Source organism: Salvia splendens, chromosome 3, assembly GCF_004379255.2.
Source record: "Salvia splendens isolate huo1 chromosome 3, SspV2, whole genome shotgun sequence".
NCBI lineage: Eukaryota > Viridiplantae > Streptophyta > Magnoliopsida > Lamiales > Lamiaceae > Salvia > Salvia splendens.
Window position 1 is genome coordinate 17,620,515 of NC_056034.1, and position 14,242 is coordinate 17,634,756.

At 42.1% G+C, this 14,242-nt stretch overlaps 2 protein-coding genes across 2 annotated transcripts; both read left to right on the top strand.

Moving 5' to 3' along the window:
* Nucleotides 1-2,467: 2,467 nt before the first annotated feature.
* On the top strand, nt 2,468-3,274 carry LOC121796682. The gene has a single exon (XM_042195480.1). It carries the CDS (start codon nt 2,468-2,470, stop codon nt 3,272-3,274), a length of 807 nt encoding a protein of 268 aa, XP_042051414.1.
* A 49-nt stretch (nt 3,275-3,323) lies between these two features.
* Nucleotides 3,324-5,366, top strand: LOC121796683. The gene is made up of 2 exons (XM_042195481.1): nt 3,324-4,410; nt 4,492-5,366. Exons 1-2 carry the CDS (start codon nt 3,324-3,326, stop codon nt 5,364-5,366), a joined length of 1,962 nt encoding a protein of 653 aa, XP_042051415.1.
* The last annotated feature ends 8,876 nt before the right edge of the window (nt 5,367-14,242 follow it).

Sequence of the window (14,242 nt, forward strand, 5' to 3'; positions counted from 1 at the left end):
GATCTTGAAGAAATTCAAGAACCACAAGTTAACAATGAGGATGAGGTATTATCCACTGGATTAGACAATAACTCAGTGGGAGTTTTTGATGATCTATAGGGAGGGGAAATTACTCTTAGAGAGGGCATTAGAGAGACTCTCGAAGGACCACCTCAAGACAATAAGATGCATCAAAGACAAGATGATACAATAGTTGCATCACCTCTACCTCAAGAAGATCATAGTGATATTCCTTAACCTTCTCACATACAGAATGAACAGCCTGAACCAGAGCAAAACCAACTCAATAGGCCTAGAAGGATTCATCGTGCACCTTAGAGACTGAATCTAATGGTTGAGAACCAAGATGATGAAGTTGATTTAGATGATGATGAGCCTAAGACCTATACTGAGGCGGTGTCAGACACCGATCGAGAGAAGCCTTGATATCTGAAATGGACTCGATGTACTTTAACTTAGTCTGGGAACTAGTTGACTTGCCAGATGGGGTTTACCCCATAGGTTGCAAATGGATCTTAAAAAAGAAGAGATATGCAGATGGCAAAGTACAAACTGACAAACTCGTATTTATAGTGTCGTGATTGGTATGTTGATGCGCCTAATTGTTGAGTTTTTGTGCTCAAAAGTGTGATTTCCAGCCAATTACTCTATGTTTCGGAGTTCACGTGTTTGTTGAGTGTTTCAGGCAAAAATAGGTGAAATTGGAACAAAAAAAGGGTCCACCCGGTCGGGTGAGTATATGTGGCTGAAAAGCCACCCGGCCGGGTGGAAGAGATAAGCCGGTTAAAGACCAGAAACTACCGGGCGAGAGTGACCCGGCCGGGTGAATTTCCTTTGTAATAATTCCACCCGGCCGGGTGGAAACTTTATAAGGCGGAGACTCCAGAGAGTTTCACCCGGCCGGGTGAATTTGCTGTACAATAATTCTACCCGGCCGGGTCTGATGAACTGACGATTTTTAAAGTCTCCAGACGCGATTTTTGAAGGAATAAAAAGAGGCAAGAGCTAGGGCACTCGTTTTTCATTGAATAGCAGCGGCGAAAATACACTCTTTCTCTCTCGGAAGCACTCTTGGAAGAAGATTGAAGATTCAAGCTTCGATTCCTCCACCAATTGTAATCCGTATCATGAATTCCGTTGTTTTCTATAGTTTTTATTTGTTTTCTACCTTGAACATGAGTAACTAAACGCTTTATGTGGGATTCTTGGTGAAGATGCATTGACTTATTGTTTCAATCCAATTGATTTCATTTTTATCTTGCTCTTGTAATTATTTGATTTATTCTTGTGCTTTTCCTAACAATTGCTTGATCACCAATTGGGAGTGTAGGATTTCTTAGAGTAATCGGGAGGTGAAATAATTAATCTTGAAAGAAAAGTAATTCACACCTTAATTCAATAGAACTCGGGAGAGTTGAGGTTTTGAGTGGAATCCGTTATCTTATCGATCCATTGGGAGTTAGGTCTAAGAATTAGAAGGGGACTTCAATTATTACACTTAATCTACAGGTTTCTCACCTCGGGAGGGGGTTTAATCTACAACTGTGATTGATTCAATAATTCGAGAGACTTTAAATGGTAAATCGATTTCAATTGGGTTAGGCTATGAGTTGTGCATCGGATCCTTGAATTCTGCATATTTCTCCACCATCTTACACAGCTTTCTTAATTGCATTCGTGTTTAAGTGTTCTATTTTATTCTCCGAATTTACATGCTTTTAGTAGTTGTTAGTTTCAAAACCAAATTTCTGATTGTCTGGATAGTAGTTGAAGTTTGTTCGTGGTACTTAGGTTTACACTTAATTGTCTCTGTGGGATACGATATACTCTTGCTTGCTATTTGCTACGATAACCCCGTACACTTGCGGGTATTAATTGGGTAAAATAAAGTTGAGTCAAGTTTTTGGCGCCGTTTCCGGGGACAATTTTTGTGTTATATAGCTTGATATCGTGATAATAATCAAGATTACTACTTCAGACGTTACTGCTTTATTTTTAATTTTATTCTTTTGAGTTCTCACATTTGTGTTTCTTGTTCAGGTGTATGCACACACGTTCTAAAGGTTTGCCTCTAGAACCTTTCGATCTGGAGATTGAAGCAACGAATCGGAAGAGGAACACCTATAGGAGACTCACACAGCAAATTCAAGCTTCGTCACCTAACCACATAGGAGCATCCTCAGTTCAAAGGGACGTTTCACCCATCCGATCACCACTTCAGGACCATCTTCTGTTTGATCCCGTCCCTCCTAGTCTGATGGAGTACGAAGGGGGCAACAACGGTCCACCACCCCCTCCTCCCAATTATGCTGAGCTTCTATGACAGCTGGAGGAGTTGCGTCAACGGGTCAACCGTGGACCACCTGTGCCTGTGCAGAATCAATATGTATACCAAGGCCAGGCGAATCCCACTGTCCACAGCAACATCGCGGCTAATACTTTTGAGCTGAAAAGAGGACTAATCCAAATGGCGGAGAACATTGCTTTCAGGGGCAAATCCACTGACGACCCTAACAAGCATATCACCAAGTTCATCCATATTTGCAACACAACAAAGATGAATGGAGTGACAGATGAGCAGGTTCGACTAAGGCTGTTTCCTTTCTCTTTAGAGGATTCAGCAAAGGATTGGTTGGAGAGTTTGGAGCCCGGATCGATAAGAACATGGGATGCTATGGTGGAAAAATTTTTGGAGAAATTCTACCCCCCTAGTGAAGCTATAAAGAGACAACACGAGATCATTGCCTTTCAGATGACTCCTACAGAGAATATCAGAGACGCATGGGGGAGGTTTAAATCTTTGATGAAACGGTGTCCCAACCATGGGTTAACCCCGACAGTCCAAGTTATTACATTTTTCAAGGGATGTGTGCCTGAAGCACAAAGGGAGTTGAACTTGAGCTCAGGCGGTAATTTTCTCAAGAAAGGGGTAAATGAAGCCATGGAAGTAATAGAGGAACTTGCATCTAATGACGAAGGATGGAGCAATGAAAGGAGTAAGATGCATAGGGTAGCGTCTACTACAGATCATGATCCTATGAGCGCCCTATCTGACAAGCTGGATGCGCTAACTATGAAGTTTGACTGCATGGCAATGGGGCAACCGACTCAAGAGCCCCAAGGAAATATGGAGGACGTTAACATTGTGAATCAAGGGGGCAACAACCGTTACTACAATAACCAACGTCCCAACTTCCAAGGTAGAGGATATAATCAGTTCGGGAACAGGGGGCATCCCAATCTCTCTTATGGGAACCCCAATAATGCTCTGTAACCACCCCCGGGGTTCACGTACCAATGGAGTGGTCGATGATCCGAAGAAGATGACCACGGAAGACATACTCAAGTCTTTCATGCTACAGTCCAACAAGCTCATGGAACAGAACAACCAAAGAATGGAGAAGAACATCGGCACACAGATCAGCCAGATTTCCCAGACTGTGAGTACTATTACTCAACCGGGAAAGTTTCCTTCGAACACCATTATAAATCTCAAAGATTGCAAAGCGGTGCAGTTGAGGAGTGGAAAAAGTTATGATGGACCTGCAATGCCATCAGAGGATAGAGTAACAGAAAAGGGACCTGAGGAGGAGGAGTTAGTCGAGGAAGTTGAGACCGAGATAGTACATATTACTTCCCCACCTAAGGAGAACGTGGCCCCAACTCTACCTACACCACCTGCAGCAGCTCACACTCCCCCTGACGTGAGGATTCCCTATCCTCAGCGTGTGCAGAGGAAGAAGACAGACGCACAGTTCTCGAGATTCTTGGATATATTTAGGAAGGTGCAGATAAACATCCCATTGGTGGAGGCACTACAGCAAATGCCGAGCTATGCCAAGTTTCTGAAGGATGTGGTTTCCAACAAGAGGAGATGGATGGAGTATGAGATGGTGAATTTGACTGAAAGATGCAGCGCCATTATTCAGAAGAAGTTGCCAGCTAAACTGAAGGATCCTGGAAGTTTTACCATCTCTTGCATAGTGGGAGACTGTCAAGAAGGGAGAGCGTTATGTGATCTGGGGGCGAGTATCAACCTGATGCCCTATTCGTTCTTCCAGAAAATGAAGATTGGAGTGCTCAGACCCACTACTATATCACTGCAGATGGCTGATAGAACGGTGTCATATCCAAAGGGGATCGTTGAAGACATACTTGTCAAGGTCGGGGAATTTATTTTTCCAACCGACTTTGTAGTACTTGATATGGAGGAAGATAGACACGTCCCACTTCTCTTAGGCAGGCCCTTCTTAGCCACAGGGAGAGCACTGATTGATGTGCACAAAGGAGAACTTACTCTCCGACTGAATGATGAGAGTATCACATTCTCCATTTATGATGCAATGCAAATACATGATGATGAGGATGCTTGGAGGTTCAAACCGTGTAACATGATTGAGGTGATTGACGGTTGTGTGAGAGAGGTAGCCCATGTTATCTCTTATCAAGACAGACTCGAGCGATGACTATCGCAGTCTTTACTGACTTCAGACAATCTGCAAGTGTCTGAATTTACGGAGGAGCTACTTTATTTTGTGGGAGCTCTTAATTCTGGTGGGGAGATTCCAAGAAGGAACAACAAGTTTTTATCCCTCAAAGATCCGGCAGATGAGGAAGAGAAAGAAGAGAAGAAAGAGGAACTTAAGCCGTTGCCCTCACACCTCAAGTATGCCTTCCTTGGAGAGAATGAGACGTATCCGGTAATTGTCTCCTCGTTACTTACTCCCACTGAACTCGATAAACTGCTGCGAGTGCTCAGGAAGCATAAGAGAGTTATAGGATGGTCTATCTCAGACCTCAAAGGAATCAGCCCTACTGTCTGCATGCACAGGATTCTATTAGAAGAAGGATCCAAACCTAAAGCACAAAATCAAAGGAGGCTCAACCCGATAATGCAAAATGTGGTGAAAAAGGAGGTATTGAAGTTGTTGAAAGCCGGGATTATATATGCTATTTCTGACAGTGATTGGGTAAGTCCCACCCAAGTCGTGGCCAAGAAGGGTGGAATGACTGTGATTCAAGGTGGCAATGATGAGATGATAGCCACAAGACTGGTGACAGGACGGCGAGTTTGCATCGACTACCGAATTCTCAATGCAGCCACGAGGAAGGACCATTTCCCCCTCCCGTTTATTGATCAGATGCTTGACAGATTAGGGGGATATGAGTACTACTGCTTCCTCGATGGCTATTCTGGATATAATCAAATCCTGATCGCCCCAGAGGATCAATATAAATCGGCCTTTATTTGCCCGTATGGTGTCTATGCCTTCCGGAGGATGTCTTTTGGACTGTGCAACGCCCCTGCCACGTTTCAGAGATGTATGAGACATGGTGGAAGATATTATGGAAGTCTTCATGGATGACTTCTCGGTTTTTGGGTCTTCATATGATCATTGCTTGGATAATCTGACTAGAGTATTGCAGAGGTGCGAGGAGACCAACTTGGTGCTGAATTGGGAGAAGTGTCACTTCATGGTGCGGGATGGCATTGTGCTTGGGCACAAAATATCTGCTGCAGGACTCGAAGTTGATAGAGCCAAGATCGTTGCGATTGAGCAGATGCCACCACCGTCTAGTGAGAAAGCCGTACGGAGTTTCTTGGGGCACGCGGGGTTTTATCGGCGATTCATAAAGGATTTTTCTCAGATAGCCCGCCCCCTTTCCAATCTGCTAGCCAAGGATGTCAAGTTCAACTTCTCTGCAGAATGTCTGCAAGCCTTTGAAATTCTGAAGAAGGCGTTGGTGAGTGCGCCCGTACTTATAGCTCCAGATTGGTCACAGCCTTTCGAGATTATGTGCGATGCCAGTGACGTGGCCGTGGGTTCAGCATTGGGACAGAAGAGGGATAAAGTGTTTAGAGTGATCTACTATGCGAGCCGGACTCTCGATCCAGCTCAGGCAAATTACACTACCACGGAGAAGGAGATGTTGGCTGTGGTATATTCTTTCGATAAGTTTCGGCCGTACCTCATTGGAGCGAAGACGATTGTGTTTACAGATCATGCTGCCATCCGTTATTTGTTTGCTAAAGTGGATGCAAAGCCTCGATTAATTCGTTGGGTTCTTTTGCTGCAAGAATTCGACTTGGAGATTCGGGACAGAAAGGGGTGTGAGAATGTGGTGGCCGATCACTTATCTAGATTGGAACATTGTTTTGAAGGAGAGAACATGAGGAAGCCTATCAACGAGGAGTTCCCGGATGAGCATCTCTTCTATGCTCAGAGCTCATTGCCATGGTTTGCAGATATTGTGAACTTCCTAGTAGCCAAGGTGGTCCCAGAGGGCCTCAACAAGCATCAAATGAGGAAGTTCTTTCATGATGTCAAGTTCTATTTTTGGGATGAGCCGTTCCTATTTAGAAGATGCGCAGATATGGTGATTAGGAGATGCACTCCAAATGAGCAATGGGAAGCGGTAATCAGAAACTGCCACTCAAGTCCTAGTGGAGGACATTGTGGAGCTAATCGGACGGCGATGAAAGTGCTTCAATGCGGATTTTACTGGCCTAGCATCTATAGAGACTGTCAACAGTTCGTTCATCATTGTGATAAGTGCCAAAGAACTGGGGGTGTCGTGATTGGTATGTTGATGCGCCTAATTGTTGAGTTTTTGTGCTCAAAAGTGTGATTTCCAGCCAATTACTCTATGTTTCGGAGTTCACGTGTTTGTTGAGTGTTTCAGGCAAAAATAGGCGAAATTGAAACAAAAAAAGGGTCCACCCGGTCGGGTGAGTATATGTGGCTAAAAAGCCACCCGGCCGGGTGGAAGAGATAAGCCGGTTAAAGACCAGAAACTACCGGGCGAGAGTGACCCGGCCGGGTGAATTTCCTTTGTAATAATTCCACCCGGCCGGGTGGAAACTTTATAAGGCGGAGACTCCAGAGAGTTTCACCCGGCTGGGTGAATTGCTGTACAATAATTCCACCCGGCCGGGTCCGATGAACTGACGATTTTTAAAGTCTCCAGACGCAATTTTTGAAGGAATAAAAAGAGGCAAGAGCTAGGGCACTCGTTTTTCATTGAATAGCAGCGGCGAAAATACACTCTTTCTCTCTCGGAAGCACTCTTGGAAGAAGATTGAAGATTCAAGCTTCGATTCCTCCGCCAATTGTAATCCGTATCATGAATTCCGTTGTTTTCTTTAGTTTTTATTTGTTTTCTACCTTGAACATGAGTAACTAAACGCTTTATGTGGGATTCTTGGTGAAGATGCATTGACTTATTGTTTCAATCCAATTGATTTCGTTTTTATCTTGCTCTTGTAATTATTTGATTTATTCTTGTGCTTTTCCTAACAATTGCTTGATCACCAATTGGGAGTGTAGGATTTCTTAGAGTAATCGGGAGGTGAAATAATTAATCTTGAAAGAAGAGTAATTCACACCTTAATTCAATAGAACTCGGGAGAGTTGAGGTTTTGAGTGGAATCCATTATCTTATCGATCCATTGGGAGTTAGGTCTAAGAATTAGAAGGGGACTTCAATTATTACACTTAATCTACAGGTTTCTCACCTCGGGAGGGGGTTTAATCTACAACTGTGATTGATTCAATAATTCGAGAGACTTTAAATGGTAAATCGATTTCAATTGGGTTAGGCTATGAGTTGTGCTTCGGATCCTTGAATTCTGCATATTTCTCCACCATCTTACACAGCTTTCTTAATTGCCTTCGTGTTTAAGTGTTCTATTTTATTCTCCGAATTTACATGCTTTTAGTATTTGTTAGTTTCAAAACCAAATTTCTGATTGTCTGGATAGTAGTTGAAGTTTGTTCGTGGTACTTAGGTTTACACTTAATTGTCTCTGTGGGATACGATATACTCTTGCTTGCTATTTGCTACGATAACCCCTTACACTTGCGGGTATTAATTGGGTAAAATAAAGTTGAGTCACAAACCTACAAGGCTAGGTTGGTGGCAAAGGGTTATAGTCAGCGCGAAGGCATTGACTATGATGAAACCTTTTCGCCAGTTGCTAAGATCAAGTCCATTAGGATATTACTTGCAATTGCTGCATACTACAATTTTGACATTTGGCAAATGGATGTCAAAACTGCATTTCTCAATGGAGAATTAGAAGGTAATGTCTATATGACACAGCCTGAAGGTTTTGTATCGAAAGAAAGGCCGAATGCAGTGTGCAAGCTAAAGAAGTCCATCTATGGACTTAAGCAAGCTTCGAGGAGTTGGAATATACAAAACAATCAAATCGTTTGGTTTTGTCAGAAGCAAAGAGGACCCATGTGTTTATAGTAAACGCGAGAATGGAAACGTTGTCTTCCTCATCATATATGTTGATGACATCTTGATTATGGGAAGCGATCGTTCCATGATGCAATCCGTGAAAGAGTGGTTGTGTAGTTCTTTTATGATGAAGGATCTAGGTGATGCTTCCTATATCCTTGGAATTAAGATCTATCGAGATAGACCAAATAGGATGTTAGGATTATCACAATCCACTTACATAGACAAGTTGCTAAGGCGCTTCTCAATAGAGAATTCTAAGGATGTTTTTCTTCCTATGGGACATGGCATTGTATTGTCAAAGAAGGATTGTCCTTCTAATAACAAAGAAAGAGACAACATGAAAAGGATCCCGTATGCTTCGGCTATAGGATCTATTATGTATGCCATGATTTCTACTAGGCCAGATGTGGCCTATGCGCTTAGCATGATAGACAGATTTTAGCAAAATCCCGGTGAGGAACATTGGAAAACTGTTAAGACTATTCGTAAGTACCTTAGAAGGACTAAAGAATATTTCTTAGTCTATGGTGGACAACCAGTGTTATCAGTTACTGGATACACTGATGCTAGTTTCCAAAGAGACCATGACGACTATAAGTCTCAGTCTGGATATGTTTTTGTCCTCAATGGTGCAGCAGCGAGTTGGTTTAGTTCCAAACAAGGTACAACTGTCAATTCCACCACCGAAGCCGAGTATATTGCTGCATCTGAAGCTGCCAAAGAAGATGTTGCTTTGTTAGAGTTCGTTAAAGAACTGAGTGGCATTCCGAGTGCCAATGGTGCAATACCTTTGTATTGTGACAACACCGGCGCTATTGCGCAAGCAAAAGAACCCAGAGCTACGAACAGGAACAAGCATGTTCCCAGAAGATATCATCTGATTAGAGAAATAATTGAAAGATGCGACATAAAATTAGAAAGAGTACCCACTGATGATAATTTGGCTGATCCTTTCACCAAACCGTTATGTATAGCAAAACACAACAAGCACTTTGAGAGCTTAGGTGTTAAGCATGTTGGTAGATGGCTTTGAATCGGTGGGAGTTACAGTTTTAAATGTCTTAGAAACATTTTGTGTTGAGACAATATTACTTGATCACATTATATGAACATTTTATTTCCTATGGGTTTTGTGCACTTATTGGAATAATTATTTAAAATGTTTGTATTTATTCTAAATATTTGTTCCCTTGAATTATGACTGCCGTTAATGGTGTGAGACATTAATGATATAGTATAATTCTAAAATAGCCATAACCAATGATCATCAAGAATGAGATATTGATGATATGTCATAAGTTAGCATGTGGTTTGCATCACAATCTTCGAGAATGTAGTTGTTCTCACAACTATGAGATATTAGATACTCGTGATGGACACATGGTATACTTTGGAGAGTATTGGTATACCCTTCTATTAAATTGTTTTGTTAAGTGTCTACAGTTTATTAGTACATGAAGTATGTAATAGTCCTTGGATCTGATGTCATTACACATTTTGTTTGTTGAGTGGTGTGCTTTGATCTTGTCCAATGCTTTGCCTCCCAAAGGAGGATTGAGACACAGACTTGTGTTGGGTATATCATAAGATAAATGGAAATGGTAGTTGAGCCAAGAATGAGATTCATTCCTCGATTAGAATTTCGAGAGAACACTCAAATTCTCTATATTACTATAAACTTTGTGTAAAGGCTTGTTTACCGAATTCACGTAAACGTCCTTCATATATCGAGCTACGCTGCCAACGCAGTCTAAGAGTTTTGTGCAGACTTCGATTAGATTGTCGTCAATAATGAGGGCCTAAAGGGTCACACTATATGTGTATTTTGATCCGCTCAAGGGTACAAAGTTGGAACTGCGTATTATATCTAATGCTAGTCCAAGTGGGAGATTGAAAGGATATGTGTTAGAATTAGATTAATATGGATTAAATTATTATAGTTGGACTACAATTATAATAGTCCATAAGTCCAACAATCATGGAACCCTAGTGGCTCTTCATCTATATAATGGTTATTTATTCTCCATTGTGGAAAAGGAAAATAGCGTAACATTAGAGAGAAAATATGTAAAGCTTTGTAGAGATAATTCTTAGCTTTCTTCTACGGAGCAATTGTACCGGGATAGTTCCTGCATCGGATTGGATTGCACGTGGACCTCGATAGTAGTGGATTCTACTTGCAGGATTCAATCGTAGAAGAAATCAACACAACAAGTAAGATTTAGTTCCGTTGTGTTTTACTTGTTCAACTTGCAATATGATTATGAATCTAGATCTGTTATTCTTGTATGCAATTTCCGCTGCGCTCATTAGATGAATACAAGAATTCCTAATAGTTCGGAATTCGCGGCAGGTCCTCGGCGCGCGTTGCGCTGGTAGATGCGCGGCGCGAGACACCTCCAATCACCAACTGTGCGTTGCCACCGGTGAGGAGCCCCGGCGGCGGTATACGATCATCCAATCCGGACATAATGCGTACTCAATGAAAGCACCAGTTGTTAGGGTTCGAACTCCCCAACGTTGATTTCCTAGTTAATCAAGAAATGAGATGTCGTCGTTCGTCGAGCGCCCAGCATTGGGTCATGACTTAGACGGCAGAGTATTGCAGCCGGTGCGCGAGAAGTTCCCGTCGACAGCTTATGGATTGTTTCTTGATGCAAAAGCTATGGAGCCAAAGTATATTATTTCATAGATAATTGATCGAATGATACATAGGCTCTATTTATGCTAAAACCCTGGGGTTGGTTCGACCTAATCCTAATACGTTCGGGAAAGAACCAACAAAGAAAACCCAAACGGGGCTTATAAATCGCCCAACTTAATAATAACAAAAATATCACCAAAAAATAAGGAATTTAAATAAGGAAATAAAAAGACGTAAAAGGAAAAAGAAAGACTTCAACACGCGAACTTCCTTGGTGGTTTGAGCCGGTCCCTCGGCCGCAACTTCCTCTCCGACGCTGCTGTCGTGCGCGGTGAAGGTTGCGAGGCCGCGCTCTCGACTTCCGTCTCGATGTCCTCGGCGGTGGACGGGTCGCTCGTATCAAGATAGTTGAGAGGATTCAGACGGTGACTGGAGCGGATAAGGTTACTTTAAGAAAATTAGTTCATCCTACAATTGTGTAATAATAGTCCATTTTGATTGCTCAAACTCTGTTTAATTTAATTTGTCCCTAATTTTCAGTTATCATTAAAAATATAGCATATTTGCGGTTTCTTTCTAGTTTATTTGTATGTCCTGGTTCGTTGGTTTTGATACTAGGAATTATTAAGGCGGTAATTATATCTCTAATATAAAAACTTATATTATCTCATTTATCAGGAAAACAAAGCATTATTATATATGTTGCATTTACTGAATATATAAATTGGACAATTAATTAGATAGTCAACACTCAACAAATAATTCTATTTTTAATGAATTTTAAGTGAATACTAGTAAGTCCTATTAGAGTGTGTCCACAGTGGGAGAGCCGCGGCCCGTGGCTCGGGTGCGCGGCCCCCACTGCAGAGAGGCGACTGCGGTGGCAGTCCCTCGGCCGTTCTATCATCGGCGGTATATCGACCGCAGTGGCGGATCTAGGATCCGGAATCGGAGGGGGCGGAATATATAATATTAGCTTGATTTAGTAAGGACAAGCCTATTCTTTTCATTGTTTGGGTCGACGCCGGAGGCAAACGGAGGGGGCGGACATGGTAATTTGACATCCCGATAAGGGGGAAATAGTCGCACGGAGGGGGCGACCGTCCCCTCCTGCCCCCCCTATATCCGCCAGTGATCGACCGTGACCATGCCGGGGCTGGGGCTGACCGCCGGTTGATGGAAGACTACTTCAGCGAGAACGCTCGTTATCCGCCAGAGATTTTCCGTCGGCGATTCAGAATGTCGCAACAACTCTTCGTCCATATAGCGACGTGTTTGGCGCAGCGGTTCAAGTGCTTCAACTTGCATTATGATGCCACCGGTCGACCCGGCTTGTCGACATATCAGATGTGTACGGTGGCAATTAGGCAGCTTGCTATGCCGGGCCGCTGACATGTTCGACGAATACCTACAGATGGGCGAAACGACTGCCCTACAGACGTTGAGGCAGGTTTGTAGGGGCATTAAGCATATCTTCAAAGGGGAGTATCTACGGAAGCCAACGGCCGATGATTGCCAGAGACTGATTGATATGCACGGGACTGTACATCATTTTCCAGTGATGTTGGGGAGCATCGATTGCATGCACTGGGAGTGGAGGAACTGCCCAGTGGCTTGGAAGGGGCAGTTCACTTCTGGTTTCAAATGCCGACATCCCACGATGATCCTGGAAGCCGTTGCTGACTACCGCTTGCGAATCTGTCATGCGTATTTTGGTGTCGCTAGGTCGAACAACGACATCAACGTTCTACGATCAACCCACCTGTTCAATGACGAGTGCCAGGGTGAGGGTCCGCAAGTTAGATTCATGGCCAACGGTACGCAGTACAACATGGGATACTATTTGGCTGATGGGATATACCCTCGCTGGACCGTGTTTGTGAAGTCGATCCGACAACCCGTTGGGCAGAGGCAAACCTACTTCGCGAAAAAACAAGAGGGTGCTAGGAAGGATGTTGAGCGAGCTTTTGGTGTCCTCCAAGCGCGATGGGCCATTATACGGTGCCCGGTTCGACAATGGCACGAAAATGATGTCTCAGACATAATGACTGCATGTATCATATTGCACAATATGATAATAGCTGACGAAGGATTTGCTGCAGAGCGATGGGCATCGGAAGATGGTGCTAGTTCGAGCTCGGGTATTGTCATGGAGCCCATGCAGATGGGTGTACTACGTACTAATGAATACTTGATCCAGTAGTACACCGATATGCGGAGCCAAATATCGCATACAACACTGCAGGTTGATTTGGTTGAAGAGGTCTGGAAACGTAGAAGGAGCGCCACAGAGTGATATGGGTTTTCGGGTTGTTGTTTTTAAACTAGAAAAATTTCGTTGTATAATTTTTTCCATTTTAATATAATACAACGAAGTTCTTGTTAAACTTTTTTTTGGTTAGGTTGTGAAAAATTTTTTATTTACAATCCAAATTATTTTATTTTAATTAAAATTATAAATATCATAAAATTTAATCTAATAAAATTTATTGTAGTTAAATTAAAAAATATCATTAAAAAAAGTAAACAAATTAATTTTTATTTTGAAGAGGGTCACATTTCGCGGCCCTTGTTGTTTTTGGATTTTAACCATTGTGGAGGGTCATAGAGAGCCACATTTGGTGGCCGGGCCAACTTTGGTGGCCCTCAAGGGCCACCATTGTGGACACTCTTATATAACATGGGAAGATATATACATATTGGGCTTCAAAAATCTAGGTGGTCTCGCACTGTCATTTACTGATATGGGCCTTTATATTTAATTTGAAATCTGAACTAATGTCAAAATGTGATCCTTCTTAAATAATTTGAATAAGTTATAAGAGTATTTAAATTTAGGCGCATATATGGTGATACAAAATCAGCAAATTAATTAATTTTTTTATGCATATAAAGTTGGCGGAAAATACACAAATTAATGAGACATTAGCAATCAATTGGTTTTAGTATATATTACTCCCTCCGTGTTCCTCTGTCGCATTCCTTTTTAAGTTGTCCCACTATAGTTGAGATTTTTTTTTTTTTAGCAAAAAGTATTTTACTATCTCTTTATATCTCTATCTTTTTCCTCTCTACTTTATTCTCATTTTATTTAACTCATTTTAAATAAATTTTCTTAAATTACATGTCAAAAAAAATTGTCTCTGCTACGTAGGGATGGAGGGAGTACCAATTAAGAATATGGGCAAGTATTTGGCTTTGAGGTCCGGACCTAAAGGACATAAACAAGCACTGTTGCGCACATTGGAATTTGGATTATAATTAACCAGTAACCACCTCCTATAATAGAGACGGTAAATTTTATTTTAATTATTGGTTAGTAGACTTAAAATGACTGATGTTTTCATT

What these genes read in the sequence shown, in the direction of transcription:
- LOC121796682 (XM_042195480.1), top strand. Translation starts at nt 2,468, where the DNA reads ATGGCGGAGAACATTGCTTTCAGGGGCAAATCCACTGACGACCCTAAC.
- LOC121796683 (XM_042195481.1), top strand. Translation starts at nt 3,324, where the DNA reads ATGACCACGGAAGACATACTCAAGTCTTTCATGCTACAGTCCAACAAG. An exon ending in CATGATTGAGGTGATTGACG is followed by an intron (nt 4,411 to 4,491) that starts GTTGTGTGAGAG and finishes TACTGACTTCAG; the next exon opens with ACAATCTGCAAGTGTCTGAA.